Source organism: Lactuca sativa, chromosome 1, assembly GCF_002870075.4.
Source record: "Lactuca sativa cultivar Salinas chromosome 1, Lsat_Salinas_v11, whole genome shotgun sequence".
Taxonomy (NCBI): domain Eukaryota; kingdom Viridiplantae; phylum Streptophyta; class Magnoliopsida; order Asterales; family Asteraceae; genus Lactuca; species Lactuca sativa.
Window position 1 is genome coordinate 27,284,899 of NC_056623.2, and position 24,975 is coordinate 27,309,873.

The 24,975-nt window shown below is 36.6% G+C and overlaps 4 protein-coding genes across 4 annotated transcripts; 1 reads left to right on the forward strand and 3 right to left on the reverse strand.

The window, feature by feature from the left end:
- Positions 1-1,566: 1,566 nt before the first annotated feature.
- Positions 1,567-3,063, reverse strand: LOC111876173 (uncharacterized acetyltransferase At3g50280). Its single transcript, XM_023872698.3, has one exon. The coding sequence runs from the start codon at positions 2,946-2,948 to the stop codon at positions 1,587-1,589; it is 1,362 nt and encodes a 453-aa protein (XP_023728466.2). The 5' UTR covers positions 2,949-3,063; the 3' UTR covers positions 1,567-1,586.
- A 5,943-nt stretch (positions 3,064-9,006) lies between these two features.
- On the forward strand, positions 9,007-9,559 carry LOC111876314 (uncharacterized). The gene is made up of 2 exons (XM_023872862.3): positions 9,007-9,177; positions 9,262-9,559. Exons 1-2 carry the CDS (start codon positions 9,022-9,024, stop codon positions 9,496-9,498), a joined length of 393 nt encoding a protein of 130 aa, XP_023728630.2. The 5' UTR covers positions 9,007-9,021; the 3' UTR covers positions 9,499-9,559.
- Positions 9,560-10,273: 714 nt separating this feature from the next.
- LOC111876305 (uncharacterized) lies at positions 10,274-13,847 on the reverse strand. The gene is made up of 5 exons (XM_052769210.1): positions 13,784-13,847; positions 12,066-13,626; positions 11,528-11,994; positions 10,967-11,442; positions 10,274-10,885 (listed from the first exon to the last, which is right to left on the reverse strand). The coding sequence occupies exons 2-5, from the start codon at positions 12,123-12,125 to the stop codon at positions 10,821-10,823; spliced, it is 1,068 nt and encodes a 355-aa protein (XP_052625170.1). The 5' UTR covers positions 12,126-13,626; positions 13,784-13,847; the 3' UTR covers positions 10,274-10,820.
- A 19-nt stretch (positions 13,848-13,866) lies between these two features.
- Positions 13,867-17,419, reverse strand: LOC111876172 (polyadenylate-binding protein 2). The gene is made up of 8 exons (XM_023872697.3): positions 16,826-17,419; positions 16,205-16,323; positions 15,461-16,117; positions 15,283-15,360; positions 15,125-15,214; positions 14,733-15,050; positions 14,402-14,644; positions 13,867-14,334 (listed from the first exon to the last, which is right to left on the reverse strand). Exons 1-8 carry the CDS (start codon positions 17,154-17,156, stop codon positions 14,068-14,070), a joined length of 2,103 nt encoding a protein of 700 aa, XP_023728465.1. The 5' UTR covers positions 17,157-17,419; the 3' UTR covers positions 13,867-14,067.
- Between the last annotated feature and the right edge of the window lie 7,556 nt (positions 17,420-24,975).

Consider the following 24,975-nt stretch of genomic DNA (forward strand, 5'->3'; position numbering starts at 1 on the left):
TTTGAGTTTAAATGTGTGTATGTGTTTATGTGAACAGGTTCGATTCCGTACACTATGTGTGTGTATTTCAAGAATCGAGGTGTGTGTACTATAGGTTCGATTTCATATATATCGTGTGCGTTTATGTGTTTGTTTTTTTTCTAGAACCAATATGTGTGTTCTTGACAAGAATTTTGGAGTATGTGTACTTGGCAAAGTTTCTGGAGTGTGTTCATGTCTGTTCTTGACAAGAACCAAAAAATATCCAAACAATAACCAGATGTTCATGGGTTTTGAATTTGTAGCTTGAATTCATGTTCATTGGTGTCAGATTTTTTCAGACATGAAGGGGAAAGACACCTAGATTCAAAATATATACATGAAGCTCGATTCATGTGTTTGTTGGTTTTAGGCTTAAAAACATAAAATCAGAACACATAGCCAGAGAAAGCGAGAGAGAGAGAGAGAGAGAGAGAGGGAGAAAGAAAGAAAGAAAGAAAGAAACAAGAGAAGTGAACAAATGTTCCAAGGTCGTCTGAAGGTCATCGAAGGTGAAAAAATATGTTCTGAAGGTCGTCTGACTTGAGCATTTAGAGCACTCGCATGGAGTATTTGAGTTCAATAGAGCACTTGGAACTCAATGGAGCTCTTGAGATTCATGGAGCATGTGACAAATGAATGGATCATCTGAGAAAGGAATGGATCTCCAGACAAAGGACATGATAAGCCAAAGTGTCATGAGATGTCACGAAGTGACTTGATATGTCACCAAGTGATACGATATGTCATCCATGAGGTGGATGCACGATCTTGATGCAAGGATGCGCCACTTTGTTCCTTGATATGTCATGGTATCCTTGATGAACCACTTATGTTGTGAAGTCCCCTATGATGCTCAATGAATACACCTTGATGCGCCGCCATGATGGATAAAGCGCCACTAGTGTTCATGATGCTTCACATGTGTATCATGATGCGCCACTATGTCCCATGATGCTCCATCATGTGTGTTGTTGATGCTCATGGTTGTATGACATGGATGAATGTTCGAGAAGATGTTGCATGGCTGATTGTGACTGGTTGACACTATTCATGGACCTATGAGCAAATGGGTTTAGGCCATTAGAGTTTTAGATCTGATCCCTCAAGTATAAATAAGGATGCATACTAAGTCATTTGTGTTGTGTTTTTTGTATCCTTAGTGAACATGACGAATCTATGTTGGTTGTACTTGTAATCTCTATTTGAGAATTCTATGAATAAAAAATATTCTCCTCCTGCCTGTGGACGTAAGCCATCTTGGCCGAACAACGTAAATATTGTGTTTTTGTGTGATTTTGGTTTCGTATGTTATCTATATTACTTTCTAACAAGAGTCATCAAAACTTGACAAGTGATTACATATTTATTTTGAGTCTTGACAAGTATGATCTGTTTTCCTAACAATATGTTTTACGGGTAATACCTGGTCATAATGATTATAAACGATTGTTTTCCTCAAACATCATTATCCCTTTATTTAGTAGCGCAACATGAAACTAAAGAAAAAAAGAAACAGCCACCAAGCAGTTCAAATGAGAGAAAATATGAAACAAGAAGTAAAAGTTTTATAAAAGGCAATTAAGAACATTCATGAATTCTTCATCACATTCAAAAGCAGCCATGTTTTCCGGCAACAAGCAGACTTCTAGATCCATGCTTCCTCCGCCCTCCCGTCCTTCATACAACGTCACTTTCCCGTCGAATTTATTAGCATACCCGCTCAGAACCGCCACTCCTTTCCCTAACCCGAATTCATTTCCGTACATGTCAAATCTCGGCGAGCTTCCCATCTGTATGCTATTCGCATCAAAAAGCCGACTCATTTTATACACAAACGGATTCTTTACCCACGAATCCACAAATTCCCTTATCACTCTATCGTCATGATTAACCACCGCTTCGTGCAACCGCCATGCCGCCCACCCGACACCGTGATCAAGCAACTCCCCTGCCGTCGCTGTTCCTCTAACTGCAGCAATCGAGTTACCCAAGTACGTTTCAGGTAAAGGCGGAGATAGCCTGCGTCTGTTGTTGAAGGCCAATCTGCAACCGGTTTCCCGGTCTGCCGGTAACCGCCGTGCACGCGTCACGCACCTCCAGACAACGGCTGAGAGGGCTTTTAACGATGAAATCTTTGTTGTATTGCACTCTGAATTCACTTTCGCTTTTAGCTTAGAGAGAGAAGCCGACGAAAAATGAAAGATTCTCTCTCTTAACAATGGAGCATATGGTCTATCGATGAATTCGTCTTCATGGGTAAATGGTAGGGTGAGAATCGGGTCGGATCCTTCCGGGATCCATCTTTGGATAACAGGAGGAAGTGAAATGGGAATTAAGTCACCATTTTTATATGCTTTTGATCTGAAAACTTCCGACCAGGAGTTGAAGAAATGCCAGTAGGAGGATCCGTCAACTACCATGTGGTTGATCGAACAGCCGATGAATATTCCGTCGGTGAGTTCCGTCACCTGAATCGACAGCAACGACATTTCATGTCCGTCGTGATCGATAGCTTTGTGGTGATCGAAAAACGATTGAACAATCACCGGGACATCGACCGGCGTAAGTATCTCCGCCACCGTTAAATTAACAACCGAATGGATAAATCTGGCTCCAGGGCTATTCTCAGGATTCAAGAACACAACAATGGAAGGCGGGTTTTGTTGTTTTACGGTGGCTAAACGGGCGGCGAGTGGGTGGAAATGAGTAAGTGTAGCGGAGAGAGAGTCTTTGAGCTTCTCCAAGAATGTGGTTATGGAGAAATCTTGATTTTCCGGCCGGTGGAAAAGCAGACCCTTTTGGATATAATTCACATTTACCATGACTAGATCCCATGGTGACAAGTAAATGGGCTTTTTAGCCTCTTCTGATACAAATTTTGGTTTGACGAAGCAATCTGAGATGATTTTAACAGTTGGGGCCTCCATTGAAGAAGAAGGATTTACTTACTGGATAAATAGGTTGAAGATGATCCTGGTTTTTATAGTCCTGCTTTCAGCATCAACGTTCAATGGGGGTTGGTAAAGCATTGATTATAGTACAATATAGGACAATGATCATTAGTCAACTGAAGACAATTTGATGAAAGTGAAGAGAAAATACATAAAAATATAATATAATGTCAGAATTTGAGATAACATCACGAACTAAAATATTTTTCTTATATGTTTTTATAAAGATTATTGGTTTGTTCATGCTTACTTTGAGAAGTAGGGAAGGAGGTAACATGTGTAGTTGATTTTCTTTTAGTAATTTAACAAAATAGAAGGTCGTAACCAATTTGTACACTCATGTAGACTAATATTGGTGTGCATTAGCGGAAACATCAACTAATTAATAATTAGGAACTTTGTTTGTGGAACCAAATTGAAACAACAAGAAATTGCAATTGAATGAACTATTTCTTTTAGAATGACATATGAGAGACTAATGGTAGGCCAGGTAAAAAAACAATTAACAAGCGTTGGATATCAAGTTGAATTGTGAGAATACATCTTAGCTTCACTTCATGGCTATGCATTTAAGGGCATCGGAAATTTACATAAAAGACCATATACTTTTGAAGATGTAACACAAAATATTAAATTACATTATCTAACAGTATTATAAATTTTATGTTAGAATTTACCAAATCTGGTGTATTATATATGTGGTTCCTTGGGCATAATAAAATACATCTTGCATAGTTTTCCATGTATTTTATGAAATCATGAAGGACCACAATATATGCTTTTCATTGAGTCGTTTTATGGAAATTGAATATATGACTTTTTCTTTCGAACAACTAAAGATTTTTTATTAAAAACTTAGAGTATAGATTGTGTTGTTTCTTATTGTGGCTGAGTTGGCAGCCCATAACGTCATTATAACATCAAAAACACCCCCCCCCCCCCCCCCCCCCTTTGTTACATCTTGTTGTAGTGCTTCTTGTTGTCTCCATGACAAGAAGAAACGTGATCACCTATTGGCTGCCAAATTATCTCTCTCTATCTCTCTCCTCTTAACATGGTGTTATAACATCATAAACACCACCCCTTCATCTTGTTGCTTCTTGTTATAACACTACTTCAAGTTGTCTATACCATATGCTTTTAACACAAAACTAACAAAAATTTTACAACGGAATAGAAAGAATAAAGTTTAACAGCCAAAACATTTTGTTAATAATGAATTTAGGTTTTGGGTTGGAGGTACCAAGGGGGTCTCCAAGACCATTGCCCCTCTAAGAGTGGTACCTTACATTTACTTCATTCAGCAGGTTATCCAATCGAATTTCATCCCTCTTTCTTTCCTTTTCTCTTGTACTATAGGCTTAAGAACTTGTACATATGTTGTTTTGTATGTTTTTTAATTTAATGGATTGAGTGGGTTGAAAAATATGTTATTTCTGTGTTGGGAAAGATGGAAGAAATAGGAGAAAAAAAAAACGATTGAAGAAATAAAAGAGATAAAAACTGATGTGGAGATAAAAACCGATTGACAGAGGAGTGAGTGAGTTGAGAGTGATCCACTCCTACCTTCCTAAGAATAATCGATCAATCTATCAATCAACATATTTCTTCTAAATTGTGACCATTGAAAATATTATCGTTACCAAAATTCCAAAGGATCCACCACATGATAACGATTGTAGCCTCCAACACCATTGGTTTCACATTAGAAAACCGAGACATCTAGATCCAATGTACTACATGTTTACATCCTCAATAGTGACAAAAGCATGATAAAATCCTACCATCTTCCAATGAAACTCCATAAGGCAAACGCCTCCAGACAAGAGATTACATGTCTTTCATGTCCGAGTTGCAAAAACCACAAATAATGGAAGAGATGTCATAAGATTGCTATATAAGATTATGTTTATGTGGAGAAAAAAAAAATTTGTTCAATATATCATAAAGTTTTAATTAAACCAGCAACTTGTAAGACGATTTAATTTATACAAATATATTTTAACTGTTTTCAACAATAATAACAATTATAAGCCTGTTATGTGTGATCAACTAACTAGTAATTCACAATTAATTGGATGATTAGATTCGCATCCTAGACGGATTAGGAGTGTGACATATGCAGTGACATATTAGAATGGTTCATTGTCCGGTAACGTGAGATCAAGGTTGGTCACTAACTTGTACTATATATATATATATATATATATATATATATATATATATATATATATATATATATATATATATATATATATATATATATAAAAGTGAATATACCCTTAAGGGTATATAACCTTAAGTATCCAAAATCATCATAGTACGTCGTTTTATATCATATAATACATTCTAATTGTACAATGTTTTTGTAATTTAATTTCTAACTTGATTTACTTCCATTATTTTTATAAATTACACATTTATCTTCATTTTATATAATTTTCATTTTCAACTATAATATATAAAGCCTAGCAAGTGTTTGACAAAAAGATGTGATAAAATAGAAAGATCATAGTGAAATTTCGAAAATGTTGAAAGTAAATCAAGTTAGGGTTGAAGTTTAAAAACTTTATAATGAATATATGAAACAAAACAACATATTATGGTGTGTTTGAGTACCTAAGCTTATATATTCTTAAGGGTATATTCACTTTTCCTTATATATATATATATTATTCATTTTCTTAGAGTTGTATTATTGTATATATTTATAGGAATCCAACTTTATCAAGATGGAATTTTTACCAAGCTTTTTTCATTTGCCATATCATATTTTGAGCTTTCGTTTTGTCTTAAGTCTATGTACCAGAGTTTAATAAAGGAAAAAAGAAATAAGAAGAAAAAAATAAAAAGATGTACTATGTTTTCGTTTTCCTGAATTCGAAAGAAATGAAATGAATGAAGTTTTTTGATGGAAAATACAACGTGTATTAGTTGGTTAGAAAATCATTATTAAAAAGGCTATGTAATTTTTTTTATATTAGGTTGAAGGCAAAAATCTATAAATAAAAAAAGTCCTTATATTTGAATTAGATTACTTTCTTTCCAAATTCATTCATTTTAGAAAGAAAAATAGATGGGAAGATTATCAATAATCTCCTACCAAATGTCTTGACATTTGACCTAGTGATATCTAGGTGTATTAAAAGGTTTCTTATTTAATTGAATGTAGACAAATGATCTTTTTTTATTTGTATCGCACCATTAAAAATTTTGGGAAAAGAAATTCTCAAAGCATAATATAAAGATAAAAGGTGATGTTTCTTTTTGATTTTATAGACTTAAAGGAAACAAATTTAATACATAAAGAGATATATGCTTGTTTCATGATATATAAAACACGTTTTATTGGGACCAATGAGGTCCAGTTCAACTGGATAGTTTTCTCCTTCTAGGGGTTTTGTGGATGGTAACAAATCCGATTCGTGTCCAAAGCAGTAAAATCATTTTAATGGGAAACTGGATTGTTAAGGATGTTGTTATCCTTTCGTGGATGGATCGAATCAGGATTCGTTAGGTGTTATGACATACTACTATATCAATGTTAGGCCTAACAACTCGTGGAAACACATGGAGGGCTCAACGCAATGCAACGCGCCCTTCTCATGTTCTTCCTCTATTCTTTCCTCTGGTAGTCTTCTTTCTTGGCCTCACGACGGCATGGTTCATGAACGAACACCATCCCCCTCTAGGAGTTGTAGAGAGAAAAGAAACATTGATAGTGATATGGCAGCATGGTAAGTGGATACCATACGAAGCAGCGTAATCAATATAAATATATATATATATATATATATATATATATATATATATATATATATATATATATATATATATATATATATATTCCCAATCTATATAAATATAATTTTGTATTTATATAACGTGGCTGATGATGTGATATTAAATGTTATTATGTAAAAAATGATTAGAAATAAAACCTATAAAAACCAAAAGGGGGTTTGTAATTGTGAACATGGTCCTTCCAAATATATTTTTGGCTCTGGACAAAAGAGAAAAACAAGACCCATAAAATACACAAACATTTTATCAACTTTTTTATATTAACTCGATGACTGAATGAAAATAGTGTTTACTATCATTTATATAAAATAAAGTTTATAACCTCTTGATTGTGAACCAAGAAAATCTCAAAAAGGGTAGGTGCTGTCCAATGGAATGTATGTCAACACGTCCCATCCTTAGATTACCAAAATGTACATGCAACGAAGATTGATCACTTAATTTAAGTCAAAGTTATGTCTATTGATTGTTGCTAAGTTAAAATTTTTCTGTACAATTTACTTTTAGTTTATTATCAAAACACATAATTCATGGTTAATAAACTGGTATGCATCACATTTGAACAACCCCCCCATCAACTGCGGCAAAAAAAAAATCATATAACTTGGGGCAGTGATAGGAATGGCAACGGGGTGGGGCATGGCTTCCCAACCCCGAGCCCGACTTTTAAATGTGTACCCGAACCCGACCCGAAACCCGACGGGTTTCTTATCGGGGCGCCCTGTCGGGGCTGAAAATTTCCCCGAACCCGACCATAAACCCAAAACCCGATAATTACCCGAAAACCCGACCCTAAAACCCGAAATATGGCAGAAAAAAAATAAGGAAAAACTATAAATACAATGATAAATTAAGAAGTTGCATAGGCTTAAAATACCAAATAAGTTCTTAAATCACAAAACAACTCAAATCAAAATCACTCAACAAATCTGTCTATATAAATTAGAAATCATAACAGATCAAATTCACTCAATAGATCAGTCTAAGCATATCAGAAACAGATTAGAAATCAGAAAGCATATATTCAACTCAAACCAATGTCATATCAGAGTATCATACTCAACAAATATTATGTTCATTTGAAAAGAAATCAAATAATATATGCATTTAAATATCAGAAATCAGATTATCGGTACAAATCAGTTGTATTCAACATTATCCAAAATCAATATAAAAATCATATTCGAAATTCAAAATCAATTCATCATAAACAGTAATTGGATTCGAGAGTATCAAGTTCATCATAAATCATATTCAAATCCATCACAGTTCGAAATTATCAAGTTCAATTAAGCATTATTTTTACCGATTAGATGAGTTCGAAATTACTAGGATTCTCCAACGATTGCCGATTCTCCAACGATTGAAACTGTGAAACCAACGAGGACGAGCTTCAAGTCTTCGATGAAACAGAACTTCAGGAGTCGGGACGTTGCTTTCTGGACGAATGACGATGGTCGCAATAGCTGAATAGCTTCCTGTTGCTCGCGATGGTTTACTCGATGAAAATGAAGTATGGATTTGAAAACGATCGACCGATCATCACCCTCGGACCATAGCTGAAAAAGTGAACATTTGATTTTGTTGATTTGGAATATTGAAGTCGGCTGGAACTAGAAGAGATCAAGAGGAGCGTGACTGCGAGAATGACTGAATGTGTGATTTTAGGGTTAGTCTTCAGGGGCAGAAGTGTAATTATATATATATATATATATATATATATATATATATATATATATATATATATATATATATATATATATATTCGGGGCAGGGCGGGGCGGGGTAGGCACTCCCCACTCCCTGCCCCGAACCCGAAAAAAATACCCGATAAGGACCAGAAACCCGACCCGAAACCCGATAAAAACGACCCGACCTGGCCCGAAAACTTCGGGGATCGGGTTTCCCCGTCGGGTTCGGGTTTTTTGGCCATCCCTAGGCAGTGAAGAAAAGTGCTCCAAGAATCTCAAATTAGGACCAAAATAGCAAAGAGAAAATGTTGGGATAATGACTTGAGAGGGTAACATACTATTCCATTTTGTCACATTTGGTCACTAAACTTTTTTTCATGCTCTAATAGCCATTTAACTTGTTCATTCGTGTAAATTTCACCCCTACGACTGATTATAGCCGGTTTCAATGGACTGGTCGATCCTACGTGTCAGTATGATCCTACGTGGCATGTAGGCTAATGTTATTAAAAGAGGGGTGTATGTGGTTCCTTGATTGTGCCCTAATACCCCCGATGGCTTCCTCCTACAGCTTCTCATCATCCCTCAATCGATCAAGCAAGAAATCAACTGCGCACGATACAAAAACTTGTGATTGTGGGTTCCCTGCACGTATTCTAACATCAAAAACACCAAAGAATCCAGGGAGGCATTTCATGGTGTGCAATGAGGTAAACTATTTCACTTGAATCTTCTCCTTTTTCTGATTCTTTTTTCCTAATTTGAAATCTCATTACGAGTTATTTGTGTTGAAGGGTAAATGCAAATATTGGAAATGGTTGGATGTAGAACCTGTAGAAATGCCTCTAATGGAAGTGGTGGAGGGAATGAAAGTTGAATTAATAGCATTAAAGACCGAAGTAGAGAAGGTGAAGGAAGACATGGAACAAATGAAGAAGGAAAAGTGCTCTGATGCCATTGCAATGAAGGAAAAAATATATAAGTTTACCATAGGATTTCTTTTTTTGATCATCGTGTATATGATGAAATGATGTGAATGATGTATTGAAAGATGTTGTTTGAATGGAATGAATGTATTATCTTAACTTCTTATTGGAATGGAATGAAGTAATTTTGACTGGAATGGAATCACAAAGTAGTAATTTTGACTGGAATGGAATCATAAAGTAGTAATTTTGACTAGAATGGAATCACAAAGTAGTAATTTTGATTGGAATGGAATCACAAAGTAGTAATTTTGACTGGAATGAAGGCATATATGTACAATTAATAGCATTACACATCAAAGACTTCTTTCTAACTCCAGTCAAAAGCTTAGCTAATTCCAGTCAACATCTTAGCTAATATGACCATAATCTTTCATAATGCTCTATTAGACTTCCTTCAATTAATAACATTACACATCAAGATGTTTAAATAACTTGTAATAGACTAGAAAATAGGAATTGACGAAAATACCGTTAGTAGTAAAAACTGATTAACTGTCATTATCCCTTAATAACATTACACATCAACATGTTTAAATAACTTGTAATAGACTAGAAAATAGGAATTGACGAAAATACCCTTGGTAGTAAAAACTGATTAACTGTCATTATCCCTTAATAACATTACACATCAACATGTTTAAATAACTTGTAATAGACTAGAAAATAGGAATTGACGAAACTACCCTTGGTAGTAAAAACTGATTAACTGTCATATTATCTAACAATATAGGATTCCATTATTTGACTGTAATGGAATCATTGAGACAACAATGCATAGAAATAATAAGAAACTAATTGAATACGGTGGTTGAATTCATTGCAAATACTCCATCAATATTCTAAATTAAATAAAGGGTGAGTACTGAGTAGTTGTCTGCATACATAAGGACAAAAGATTCCTTCTAGGGACCACAAAAGAAGGCCAACCATGTGCCCACAAACCCAAAAGAAAAGCATAAATAACACATAGTATTGTCTTTACATCACAACTTGATAACAAAAGATGTGCCCACCCACTACCTACACACCTACTTAATTAAGGACTGCAGGGTTCTCTGCACTGCTCCCAACCCCAGGTATGTTCCTCCTCAATGCCATTTTGACAATCCTTTCAGAATATTTCCTCCGTCTAGTTCTACCAATTGGGGCCCTTCTTGGGACAGGCCTTGCAGCTGGTGGTGGTGGTGGTGGTGGTGGTGGTTGGGCTGCTGGTGGTAGTGGTGGTGGAGGTGGTTGGGCTGCTGGTGGTGGTGGTGGTGGAGGTGGTTGGGCTGCTGCTGGTGGTGGTGGTGGAGGTGGTTGGGCTGCTGGTGGTGGTGGTGGTGGTGGAGGTGGTTGGGATGCTGCTGGTGGTTGACTTGGTCCTACTCCACTACCCCCTGATGAACTTGGTGGTTGACTTGGTCCTGCTCCACTACCCCTGGATGAACTTGGTGTTGCAACAAAAAATTGAAGTCTCAAGATTACATATTAAATTAATGTATTATGTTCATATAATTGGGACATTTACCTGATGTATTTGTTTGCTGCTTAGATGGACACTTTATCTTGTTATGACCTGGTTCCTTGCAAATACTACACTTTATCAGGGATCCCCTTCTTGTCACAGAATGTCTAACTGGTCCACTCAACTCCCTTTCCACTGCATCCCTCTTCCTTTTCACTGATGGCCTACCAGGTAATCTTCTTCTTTTGGGAGGCAAAGGCTTTCGATAAGGAACTTCTTCCCACATATCACTACCATTGAGAGGGTTAATGCTATAATTATAGCATTTTAGAAAAGCCTCTTTACTGTATGATTGGGACACATATGTTTCTGCATCTTGATTCAGGGAAGAGATTGCAGCTACTCCATGTAAGCATGGTATCCCTGTAAGTTGCCATATTCTGCATGCACAAGTCTTTGCAATCAGATCCACTCCATATGCTGCATCATTGAACCTAACTTCATACTTTTGATAACCACAAGGAGTAACCCCCCACAATCTGTATAAGGCAATAATGACTACAAATTAATAACTAATAACACAAACTAATACTTGGATAGATGAATTGTAAAACTACATGTTACCTCTGTTTAACCTTCAAATCTTGTATACGCTTCCTAATACTTGGACAGATATTCAAATCCCATTCAATTCCTTCTACTCTTTGACTGTATATCCTCTCCATCACAAATATCCTAATCTCCTCTAGCATAGTGATGATTGGTTTCCTTCTAGCATGCCTAATAGCAGAATTGAAACTCTCACTCACCCCATTCTCAACTGCATCACAATCTCTGCCCTCTTTAAAAAATGCCTTAGACCAGGTAGTAGGATCTCTGTCTATAAGGTACTCATATGCTTGAGTATCTAAAGATTTGATCTTTTCCATTACATGTTTGAACTTTTGTTCAGTACTAGCTCTAACAGCCCTCCAAAAAAGCTTCCTGAAATGTTGACCGGTAAACCTTTTAGCAAAATTAGCCACAATGTGCCTGGCACATTGTCTGTGTTCAGCTTCTGGACACCTTTCTTTTACTGCTTCTAGCAACCCCTACAAATAACAACAACAAAATTAGTGAAACATGCATAAAACCATATGTATAAATATGAACCAATGTTCACCTTGTGTCCATCAGAAAGAAGGGTAATGCCTGCACCAAGACCACCATCAATATCATCCATGAGGAGATCTATGAACCACTTCCATGTGGCCTTGTTCTCAACTCCAACTACAGCCCATGCTATAGGGTAGATTTGGTTGTTTGCATCCCTCCCTACAGCTGCCAAAACTTCTCCCCTAACAATACCCTTTAGAAAGCAACCATCAAGGCCAATCACAGGCCTGCACCCTTCCTTCCAACCATCACTTATAGCTTTAAAGCAGACATAGTACTTAGAAAAAAAAAGTTGTGGAATCTGGCATGATGTCTACATCCATCCTCACAGTAGACCCAGGGTTTGTCCTCAGAATTTCATGACCATATGACCATAATCTCCCATAATGTTCAATTAGACTTCCTTCAATTTCTTGTAATGCAAATTTCTTTGCATTTCTGCATTGCCCCTCACTCACATTTATATTGAATGTTGTTGAAACTTTAGCTTTCATCTTCCTAACACTCATTTTTGGCTTCTCTATAATTTCACTCATAAACTGTTTTCCTAACCACTTATAAGTTACTATGGACCCAAACTTAAACACCCTGCTACAATTATGTTCACTAACTAAAGATTTTATCTGAAAAGTCCTCTCTTTACTCATCCAAGAGGCCCAAAGTCTAAATGGACAATTAGGTGACTTGGTTTTTTTGCAACACTTAACTAACAACCTTTGGGAGTCATTTTTTTCAAACCAGAGATCATATCCATTAGCAACTGCATAGTTGCTCAACATGTTTTTAAGCTCATCAGGGTTAGAAAATCGCATACCTAACAGTGGTTTCATCTGATTCCATGGTTGTCTATCATCATGTACAGGGTATCGAGGTTCAAGATATTCAACATCTTCATCTAATGTGTCTACACAAAGTTTGTTTAAGAACCTGTCACCCTTGGTTTTGTTGGCTGGGAATGGATATTCAACATCATCTTCTTCATGATCAACAGAATAAGTCTCCGAGAATACTGAGTCTTCATCCTCTTCACAGCTGTAGTCTTGATCTTCAGTTTCCTCTTCCTCAATCCATTCGAAGATTGGTTCATTATAGTGGTCCACATACACATTCATTCTCCTCTCATTTGCATAAGCCAAATCCAAAAATTCTTTGTAATCACCGTCATTCACCAGTGTATGAATTCCCTGACTTAAAGACTCTTGTGGAAGGCAGAAGTAAATGTCTTTGCTTCTAGTTCTGGTGAGCTTTTGAAGGAATTCCATGAACTCCTCGTACTCAAATGCACTGAAGTCAACATCTCCTACTGATTGTTTGTCGGGATCAAAAGTATACTAATGGGTTGGGTGCAAACGTTCCATTATAGTGGAAATCCACTACAATGAAGTTTCGATCTATGGGACATTGAGATGAAGTCATTAAAGAGACCGATTGAACATTGAAGGAGAAAAAATCGGGGGTTAATGAGACTTGGTGCCCTAATCGAATTTAAGGACCAAACGAGACTTCACTCTTAACTTTAATGAGGATGGGAGGCAAAATCGGGGCCTACATGCCATCTCATTGTCCACCTAGGAAAAAAAAAGTCACATCAGACCCATGCAACCGGTGAAACCGGCTATAATCAGTCGTAGGGGTGAAATTTACACGAATAAACAAGTTAAATGGCTATTAGAGCACGAAAAAAAGTTTAGTGACCAAATATGACAAAATGGAATAGTATGTTACCCTCTCAAGTCATTATCCCGAAAATGTTTTAGCTACATTGAAAGACCAAAAATGCAATATACCCTATAATGGAAAAAAAAAACTGAGCAAAGCAGTTGAGGTGGGATTTTTTAAACAAAACCACATATCAAAAGCAGTACCATAAAATCCAAAAGAACCAAGGCAGGCATCCTCCTCTACTAGTCTAATAATGTTTTTCAAGCAACCAATCTATAGAAAAGAAAAAAAGATTAAATTAAATAAAATAAAATAAAAAAGCCTCATCATCAATCCTCATCATCTACTCAAGAAACAAGATTCTCATTGAGAGAGAGGGAAGCAAGCTGAGCAGCAGGAGGAGGCGCGTTGGTGTTGTTATTTGCAGCTTGATGCTGCTGCTGGACATTCCTAAGAACGTCCATAGCCTCAGCAACCTTAGCCTTCAAAGCTTCTGGCGACTCCAACAAATGCAACACTTCTGTCTGATCCATCTCCAGCAGCATCCCTGTCACTTTAGCAGCATGCTCATGCTCCAACTGGTCCACCAACGGATACAAACTCTCCCCCAACATCTGTACCAATAAAAACCATCACCATCAAACAAAACACCAATCAATCCACTTTCTCATATTTACTAACCGTTCTTTGCTGCTCAGGTGGTGCATTCGCAAGAGCAGAAGCCAACGCTGTAATAGGCACTGGTGGCTGCTGCTGTATGCCGCCGGTAGCAGCACCATCTCCTCCTCCTCCACCTCCACGTGGAAGTATGCCGCCCATGTCGTAAGGCACCGGAAGCATCCCTCCTCCTCCTCCTCCCATGTTTCCATCTCCCATGTTCCTACCCGGGTAACGATACATTCGTCCACCCCCTCTTGGAACCATCTGAAAAAAATACAAGCAAATTTCCTCACACATGGTTGATATATATAGATATAGATAATTAGATACTAAATGAAAAATAATCATATACCTGCTGTTGCATCATTGGGACAGGCTGCTGATTTTGTTGCACAGGACCTGCTCCACGTCTTCCACCCATGCGTTGACCTTGTTGACCTTGTTGCACAACTGGAACAAAGAAGTTTGGCATGGGACCCCCGCCCGGCCTCATTCCGGGCACCAGCTGCTGCTGGTAACCGAATCCAGCCTGTGGAGGAATTATAGCAGGGGGCGCCTGCCCATAAAATAGCTGCTGCCCCATTCCCGGTCCACCTGGAGGATACATTGGCATACGTGGCGCCATCATTGATGGTGCCATTGCAACTGGCCTCATTTGTGAGAATTGAGCCTAAAAATCAACAAATTACAAATATTTTAAAAACCAATTAACAAATCATAATTATTTCCTTATAAATCACTTACCTGAAGCCTTGCCCTTCTTTCTTCCTTACGTTGAGCAAGTGCAACATAAAGTGGTTTGCTAACAATCATTTTCCCATTCATCTCACTAAGCTGTAAATGAAAAACCTCGTTAATTTTTCGTTAAAAAATATAGTAAACAATATTTAATAAAATCTTACAGCTCGAGAAGCCTCTTCAGTAGACGAAAAGGCAACAAAACCAGAACCTCTACTGATTCCGCTAGGATCACGCATAACCTAGTAACACAAAACCAAAAAAGGTTATCTTTTTTTCGGATTTTCCTAAAACACCCTTTAATTAATTAACTAATTAATGAAGTTAAATTCGGAAGCTGACCTTGCAGGAAGTGATAGTACCATACTCAGCGAAAATTTCCTTAAGCTTATCATCATCGATAGTGTCATCAAGATTCTTGACATATAAATTAACACCTTGAAACTTATCAACAGCTTCTTTAGCAGTCTGTTCAAATCGGCTCTTGAGTTCCATTTCTCTTTCGGATTTCTTCTGAGCCTTTCCAACATACCACTCCTTATCATCAAATTTCTTCCCATTTAAAGCCTCAACAGCATTAGCAGCATCATCTGCATTCTCAAAGTTGACAAATCCAAAACACTTTGATTTCCCATCTCCATCTCTCATAACAACAGCACTTGTTATTGTTCCATATTCACCAAATGTCTGTTTCAGATCTTCATCAGTTGTGGATTCAGAAAGATTCTTCACGTACACGTTATTGAACTTTGTCCTGCTTAAAGAAGAGTCACGTTCTTGCTTACGAAGAAAATGACCAACATAGACTTGTTTGTCATTCATCAGCATGCCATTTAGCTTATCAATTGCAGTTTGAGCAGCTTCTTCAGTGTCAAATTGCACAAAGCCATAGCCTTTTGATTGGCCTGTGCCATCAACTGCAATCTTGCAAGACAGAATGTTACCAAAGCTTGAAAAGGTGTCGTGAAGGGCTTTGTTGTCAATGGACTTGTCCAAGTTCTGTATACACAAAAAAAAAATAGGTAAATACATGTATGTATAATATATATAGTAAGAGGATAAAGGAAGTGTAATCAATATACAAACCTTAATAAATATATTTGCAGTTCCACTTTTACGAATGCTTGGGTCTCTATGAGAATACATGATGCGAATCGCCTTTCCATTTACAGCTGTGAAATTCAGTACATCAATAGCCCTTGCAGCTGAAAACAGATTGACATGAAACAAATAAATAACTAAGAACACAATCATGAACTACAAAAATGGTATGAAAATGCCCAATATTGAGAATCAAGGTGAATTCACAGCAAAACCGTTCAAAAATATACAGAAAAGGAAACACTGATGTAAACAACTTACATAATTGAGCTCCACTTGAAAAATAAACAACGCACTAACAACTTTACAAGTTATAATCAACAAACAGGGATTCACATATGTTCATGATTCATATTTCATACATTTAGAGTAGAGATCGTGTCAATCGCTAATGAAGGTGGCTGGTTTCCCATATGATCTGTTGTTATAGTTAAATATTGCAATTGTATATTATGTCAAAGGAATTCAATTCCATAAATTCGTAATGCAAAGAGAACAGATCTTTCAACGAATACAAAAAATTACATTGATCAATAACGATACAAACCAAATGTAAAAATCTCAACACAGAAAATCGGAAAATTACAAATGCAGGTAGAGACTGACCATCAGGAGGGTTGCTGTAGTTAACGTAACCATAACCAAGGGATCGCCGAGTGGACAAATCCCTACAAACCCTAACAGAGACAACCTGCCCAACTTGGTTAAACAGATCGTACAGCTGCGAATCAGTAACATTGAATTCAAGGTCCCCAACGTAAAGCGACGTCGTGACAAACGACTGATTAGCGCCGGCTGCCGCTACCGCCACCGCAGCGCCAGCAACAGCCGCAGCAGCAGCTACACCGCTAGCATTGGGCGTCGTCGTCGTTGTTGCCGCAGACGCCACACCATTCGGTCCAGATACCGTAAGAGGCTGTACCTGAATCTGCGCCATTTTTTCTCTTTCTTTGTCTTAATTAATAATTAATTTAACCGAATCAAACCCTAACAACTCAACCACCCTCTCAATTCAAAACTTTTAAAGATTTTTTTCCGAAAAATTTACCAAAAAGGGATAAAACCGCCGGAGAGCCGATAACGGAGATACTCAACGACGACGTTGAATAGATAAATCTAGAGATCAAAATGCGTAGAGAGCGAACGAGCGATTGTTTCTTTTTTTGGGAGGGCAGACAGCCTGCACTGCACCGGCCGGTGAGTATTCTACAGCTTTATATACGTAAGAGAAAACCCTAGCTTTAGAGTGCGTGGTTGGGATGATCTGAGCCGTTGATTTTATACATGTATGATGTGATCGTGAAAGTGCGGACCAAGCATTTACCGTTAGATTTAGAGGCTTAACGTGTACGATTGAGATGTCTCGTCATGTGATGGTGCCGTGATCTAGTGCTTCGCGCCACATAGTTACCGTATACGATTTATATGAACTATCTGGGCTTGGACAGTTTCCTCATTCCTGGGGTCAGTTTGGTAGGCCACCTTGATTATAATATTGGGCTGTTTATCCCAATAATATACTTTATATATTTTATTATTTTATAGAATGCTATAACTTCACGTTTTCTAGTAGTTAAACAACTAAACTAGTACTGCAAGTTATATAATAACACCTTTATAATATAAAGTTGTTTTAAGGTAAGATTATTTGTTTATTTTACATATCTAAAGCAATCCATTTTGAATTGTAAGATCCATGTCATATTAATTTATTTATGACTATTTGAATATGTTTTCTTTCCACGTATATTGGTATACATATTAAATTGGGACCGACTTATGAACAGTGTTAGTATCCAACCGTATTGTTCTTGATTTGGCCTAATCGGCTGATTTTTTTTTCCTTTTTTTTCAATTGTTCATTTATTTCTTATGTATTTTCGTTGTGCGCGGATGAATAGAAGATTTTAAGCCGGATTCCTTTCTGCTCATTCAATCCTTGATTTTCTGTTAGGAATGCGGGAGGAGCAATGATGGATTGGGGAGGAACAGTGGTGGAAGTCTAATAACTGTTTAATAGAATTAAGAGGCTTTTAGTCGGATTCATTTATGTTTATTCAATGCTTAATTTTTTGTTAGAATGTGAGAGGAGCAGCGATGGATTCTCTTCTTTCCGAAATATCGTCATCGATTTTATAGATAATCTTCATCATAGAACCCCATACACGGCATCACTGGATAGCGCAATGGACGTCGTCGCCTCCTTCGGAAATAGAACATCATCGTTGAGAATCGTAATGCCTTGAATAACAGTAAGTAGAAAATGGTTTTGTTTAAAAATGAAGTTGATGTTAACCCAAATATTCTCTAGGATATGCTCATCTATTCTATATGCATTTATTTTGATTTTCATTAAGGTATACTATTTTTGTATTTGCATCTTGGGAAAATTCTCAATCTACGGTATCCATTTTCTCATCATATTTGTTATGATTTTCATCTTCCATCTATTTTAAAATTTGAAGGTCCAAACCTAACTCAATACCTTCACACGCTTTCTGTGGTTTACTCTAAACTTTGGGTTGCTCTACTCCACTTTGTGTACTTATGTTTAAAATTTCATCTCTCATTAATTATTCAAAACCACAAACTTTACATATGTAACAATCATGCCCCTGAAGATGTACGTGCGGGAATTTGAGAGAAAAGGGAACGAGACATAAGATAGAGAATGATATTATAGGTCAAGAGCACATGGGTTCCCAATTCCTATGTGTTGTGTGGTCATAAGAACAAAGAAGGCAACGGGGGTTGGTATTGTGTCCGGGAGATATCACATGTGGCTATTTTGTGGCTATGCAACAACGATTGTGAGAGTGTCCAGTTTATTAGGAAAGCAAAAATAGTTACATACATCATGGTCCTTTAAAATTGATGAGATTGAAGAGGTAAAAACTTATAATTCTCTATAAATGGGTGACTAATGTAATTAGGACTCTTTTATGAATTAAATACTTGATAATTAGGGGTTGTAAAGGTTGAAATTGTAGTTATTATGGCTAAAATTACCTAAGCATAAAGGGTATGATTTTCAATTGTTTTGTTGAACCCGCTATTGAATATGATTCCATGTTAAAGGTTTTTGTACGATCTGGAAATTCCGATGCTCAAATGATATATGTTTAGATTAAAATTTATTTTGAAATATATAACTTTAACACTTAAGAAAGAAAATTACAAGTGAATGAATATGTAACGTCCCAAAAATACCAAGTAAAAATTTCATTTTGAATTCAACCAATACATTCATTCATTACTTCCAAAAAGATATTTGAGTATCAAAAGTGTTTCTAAACAATCATCAGAGTAATGGTAAAATCAAAAGTACGGAATCTCCAGTGGATGTGATGCAATCATGTCGGACCCTTCGCTTTGGAACTGGATGTACCTAAAAACATTTTAACATAAAATCATACACACAAAGCTTAGTGAATCCCCCAAAATAACACATATCATACATACATTTTTCATGGGCTACCCCCATGGTCTTACATCCAAGTGTCATGGGCTACTCTCATGGTCTTTCCTTGAAATGTCATGGGCTACCCCCATGGTCTTCCATATAGTTGTCATGTGCTACCCTCATTGTCTTTCATGCAATTATCACAAAGACAACTAGCATCATACATAGTATAATTAGAAGACTCATCTCGAAAGTGTCGTAAGCAGCTAACAGTCTATCGCAGTCAAACAAGTGCTAAACACCACCTAACAAGCCATACAATGTGAACCCTAAGTCCACCTTCTAAAACTAGCAAATTGACCAAAAGTCAACCAAGTCAAAAAGTCAATGGTCATAGTCAGCTGCCCAAGTCAACTTCAACGAGTCACCACGTTCGTGGTAGAATAAAGAAAATAGTTGACTTGCCCCCCCCCCCCCAGTCGCCACGACGTGACGGCCAAGATGTCACTTCGTGAGGACTGGATCTCAACAGCTTAATGGATTAAGTCGTTTTCCATCCATTACATGAGCTCCAATGCTTAGAACTTATTCTTCCTAAGGTCTTGATGGATAAAGTTTCCAACTTTATTCATTAAGACATCCCAATAAGTCAAGCTCCCTAAATCTAGGTTCTTAATGGCAACTTAAGGCATGAAGTAAACCATTAAGCACTTAATCATTAAAGTCTCAAGTCCATAACTTCCAAAAGGTTTTCCTACTCCTAACCCGCAGTAAAAAAATCAATGCTTTATGGACATGCATGTCTAATGCATGTCCCTTCCAAATTAGGTTAGAATCATGGAAGAAAGAGCTCAAACTTGTGTATGAGACCAAATATCCTAAGGAACCTTAAATTTGGAACATATAACTGATGGGTTTTCTATGGTATAAAAAATTCCATGTGGTAGCCAAACACTTAAATCCTTAAGTTCACATGCGACCTAGAAAGGAACAATGTTTTCTCTATTGATAGCAATAACTTATGAACATCAAGAAACCCTATAGAGAGGTTATGAAAATCGAAATTAATATAAAGATTAGGGTTAGATGCCTTTTGATTATTATAGAAAATAATCAAATCAAATCCTCTTGAAGTTCGTTAGAAAGCAAGCACCAAAAGTAGACTTATAACTGATTGATTAATTTGATTTATTAAAATCAATTTAATATATGATTGGTCGTCATATGTTAGCTTCTATAATTACTTACCTATTTTTTTTATTTAACCCTAGGTTTTAGTCAAAACACTAGTCCTATAATTTTGTAATTCACAAAGATCATAAGATTCAAGTTTAGTCAAGAATGATGGTCACACAAACTTAACTAGACTAATCAATAAATAGAAAAAGTAGTTCTCATAAGCATAGAAGGTTCTTTAATAAGCTAAAATAACAAATAACCAACTAGACATCATCCAAACCATAAATCAAACCGTAAAAATTCAAGAAATCTAATCTAAACAAAAGTCATAGGTTTTTAGCCCATGATTTCAGCAATTAAACACAGAAAAATGAAATTCAACTTAACATTCATGATTAAACTTAAGAAGAAAAACATAATATGATGTTGTATTGCCTCAAATCTCTCAAGTCCAAGCTATAATCAATCTTCTGCAACTACAAGCTCCAAAGTGTGTTCTTGGCCTTCAAAATACGACAATAGCTCCAACAAAAGTTTAATTTCCAGAGGATTATGATTTCTATATATAGTTTTCCCGAAATCATTCCACCATGTCGTAGCCTTCGTGTTTATCTCGTATTCAACAAGTATTCTAGATCCATCGGGGAAATCCAAAACACCACATTTTGGGAATGTCACCTTGACATGGTAAGTATATTTTTCTTCATTTTAGCCTTGATCCAAATTCCTAGCTTCCAGCTTCCTTTTTGCTCACAGCATGTCTTTTACCCCTACATCACAATATATAATAGATTATGTACCTTTTGTTCTATAATGGGCATAAAAATAGCTAAAAATATTAAGATACGATGTAAATTATATGTATAGGTATGGACATATCAATACATTTTATACTATGATGGTCTTTTGGAAATAATGAAATGAATAGTTAATTTTATATTAAAAATGAAATTTTACTCTCTATTTTATGGACATTACTAGTTGGTATCAGAGTCTTGGTTTGAGGGATTCCGGCACACTTTTGGGTGTGTCTGAACTCAAACTGATGAATCAGTAAAAAGAAAAAGAATTTTCTAAAAAGGATTTTTATAAAATGGGGTGTGATGTGTGCAATCGGCCGAGCTCAAGTAAGTATTCCCAAAAGACCCATACATGTTTATTTGATTTAGTATGTGGAAATGTAAATAGCACGCTAGATTAGGGCTAATGATTTGCTCAGAATGGTTAGAGCTTGATGCTTGAATGCTGCTTGCTTTGTGATTTTAGGAAAACTGTTAATACTATTTAACTATTCAACGAATATGAGAGGCCACATGTTACATAAATTAGATAATTTTTGAAGGCTAGGTTTACCTCTGTTGTGCAGCTCTTGTTTGAGTCCAGTCGTTGTAGTGTGGGACCTTACAGTAAATAAAATAACTAGTGTCTGTTGCATGTAATTATATTTGTAAGGTAGTCAGCGGGTGTTATAGTTAGCATGAATATTATGTATAAGCTCTGAATTGAAACCCCAAACTATACCTATTATAGTTTGCATGAAAATTATGTATTTGGATCATGGATTGATCTGAAAACTATGCAATTTGACAGTAAGTTGAAAGCATCCCTTATGCTCAACATAATACAAAAGGGATAAAATATCTAAATGTTTCATGAAATGTGGAGCCCGTATTACATCAGTTTTAAGTGTTTTGAAATCCCTTTGTTTAAATACACAAAATCATTTGTGTTTGGCTTGTACTCTTCCCATGAAAACATTAAAACCATAAAAGCATAGGGCTATGAACTCATTGTTGGTCGTGTGAAAATTTGGACAACGAAATTGAGAGCGAAGACCCTCGGGTGGATGCACGCGGTACTTAACGGGATCCTAATCAACAATTAAATACATAGTTATATTTTATTAGCTAAACCATTATTTATAGTGTTAGAAAAACACTTGTTTTTGGTTTAGGAATGTTACCGGGACTCGATTGAATCGGAAAAGTGGGTTTGCAGCCAAGATTCACGATGTGAGGCTGATTGCGGCCGTGAAGGAGATTACGGCCATGAACTATTCTTGGTCGTGAACAGCCCCTTGAAGGGTTTACGGCCGTGAACGGTGTTCTTGAAGGAAATATTTGATGGGATTGAGCCAAAAGAACATTCTATGTGCTCATGCAAACCTTAATGCTTGGATCTTGGTTTATTTATTGTACATGCATTCATCCAAGACTTGCAAACCCTAGATCTAGTGTATATAATCAAAATTAACACAACAAAACAGATCTAGATGTTCACCTTGTTGTTGATTGAAGAACTTGAGGCCTCGAGAACTTTAGAACCTCAAGTGTTGTGCCTCTAATGAATCACAAACACCAATAACAATTAGAGGAAGCAAGAGAGAGGGGGGAGAGGAAAATTTCGGCTCTAGGACTTCTAGGGTTCAAGTGGCCAATATTCCCATGCATAGGGGTCCTTTATATAGGTGTATGAATTAGGGTTTCATTCATTATCCTTATCTGGTTACTTAGCCACCAAGCATCCCATAAGATAATTCTAGAATCCCTATCATGGACGAATTCTTAAGGCTTTATCCTTAGAATTCGTCCACCCTATCTTATTATGGTTTCCTTGTCTAACTTTGTAACTATCACATATTTACAGTTCAGCCCCTTAAGTTCAATTAACTTCTTTTGATCACAAAAACTAATTCTCAATTAATTATTGACCAATATTAATTAAATGAATATATTTTTCTTTTAATATATTATTCTTATAATTTATTAATAAACCATAATCACCTCTTTCTATATTATTCCTTTAGTCAAGTTGCTTTGGTGAAGGCAACCCAAAAGGACCATGCACAACCGGGTCTAGTACATACCAAATATAGTTACAGACTTAGACACTAATCCAACAGTCTCCCACTTGGATAAGTCTAATAACTATAAATGCAAATGTAACTTCTGGATTCGATTAGCAATCACAGTTCTCAAAACTCTTGATCTTATTAATAACCTGTCCTTAAGATAAGGGATCATATAATCCTTTGTTCTAGATATCATGCGGACAATTACATGGAACATAGTCATACTTATTGTCCAGCAGTTTGTTTCTCGATCTCTGATTCGTTTGACATAGAACTTAATTGAACACATCAATTCAGTCCTGACCGGGCCCAACACATAAGTCAAACCAAATCATCGAGGGGCCCTGATATCTCTTTTAACCTCTTAGGATAAAAGGAACAGATAAACTTCGACTTATATGCATTTACTATCCACTAACCAAATCATACACAACAATGTGTGTTATAACATCAAGTTACTGATGCATTTATGCACTATCAATGCACAACCAACTAGCAAACAATAAACCATATATCTAGGTTTTAAGACCATACGATATTATCTTCTTGCGATTACTCATGATGAATTCCATGAAGTGATTCCAGCAAGCGTGGGTTTATTCCAATGCTCAAAACTTGTACATAAGCACTCAGGAACGTTGTAGAAAACTTTTGTTATGTCTAATACACTTTAGACAATCTACACACTAATTCATGACAATCATCATTCATACCTACTTCCAACATATGAACGACTGTGGACCGTTTGAATAATCTGCTGGGTTATCCTTTGACGATACCCTCTTCACTACGAGGAATCCTTCTTCTATCCGATGTCGAATAAAGTGATATTTTATGTCGATATGTCGAGATCTACCGTGATCCCTCGGTTCCTTGGTCAAGCCAACCGCTCCTTCATTATCACAGAAAATTTCCATAGGGTCCTGTATGGCCGACACAACTCCAAGGTCTCCAATAAAGTTCTTCGACCATATTGCCCCCTTTGACGCTTCGCTCGCTGCAATGTACTCTGATTCGCACGTTGAATTAGCTACGGTCTCCTACTTGGAACTTTTCCAAGTCACTGCTCATCCATTAAGGGTAAAGAGCTAGCCCGACTGTGAACGGTAGTTGTCCCTGTCGGCCTAAAAACTGGCGTCACTATACCCTCACACCTTTAAGTCGTCACTCCCATCGAGGACTAGAAACCATTCCTTGGTCCTTCGAAGGTACTTAAGAATATTCTTGATTGTGGTCCAATGTGCTTTGTCATGGTTCCCTTGATATCTGTTGACCATGCTCAAAGCAAAGGCCACATTAGGGTGAGTAAAAGTCATAGCATAC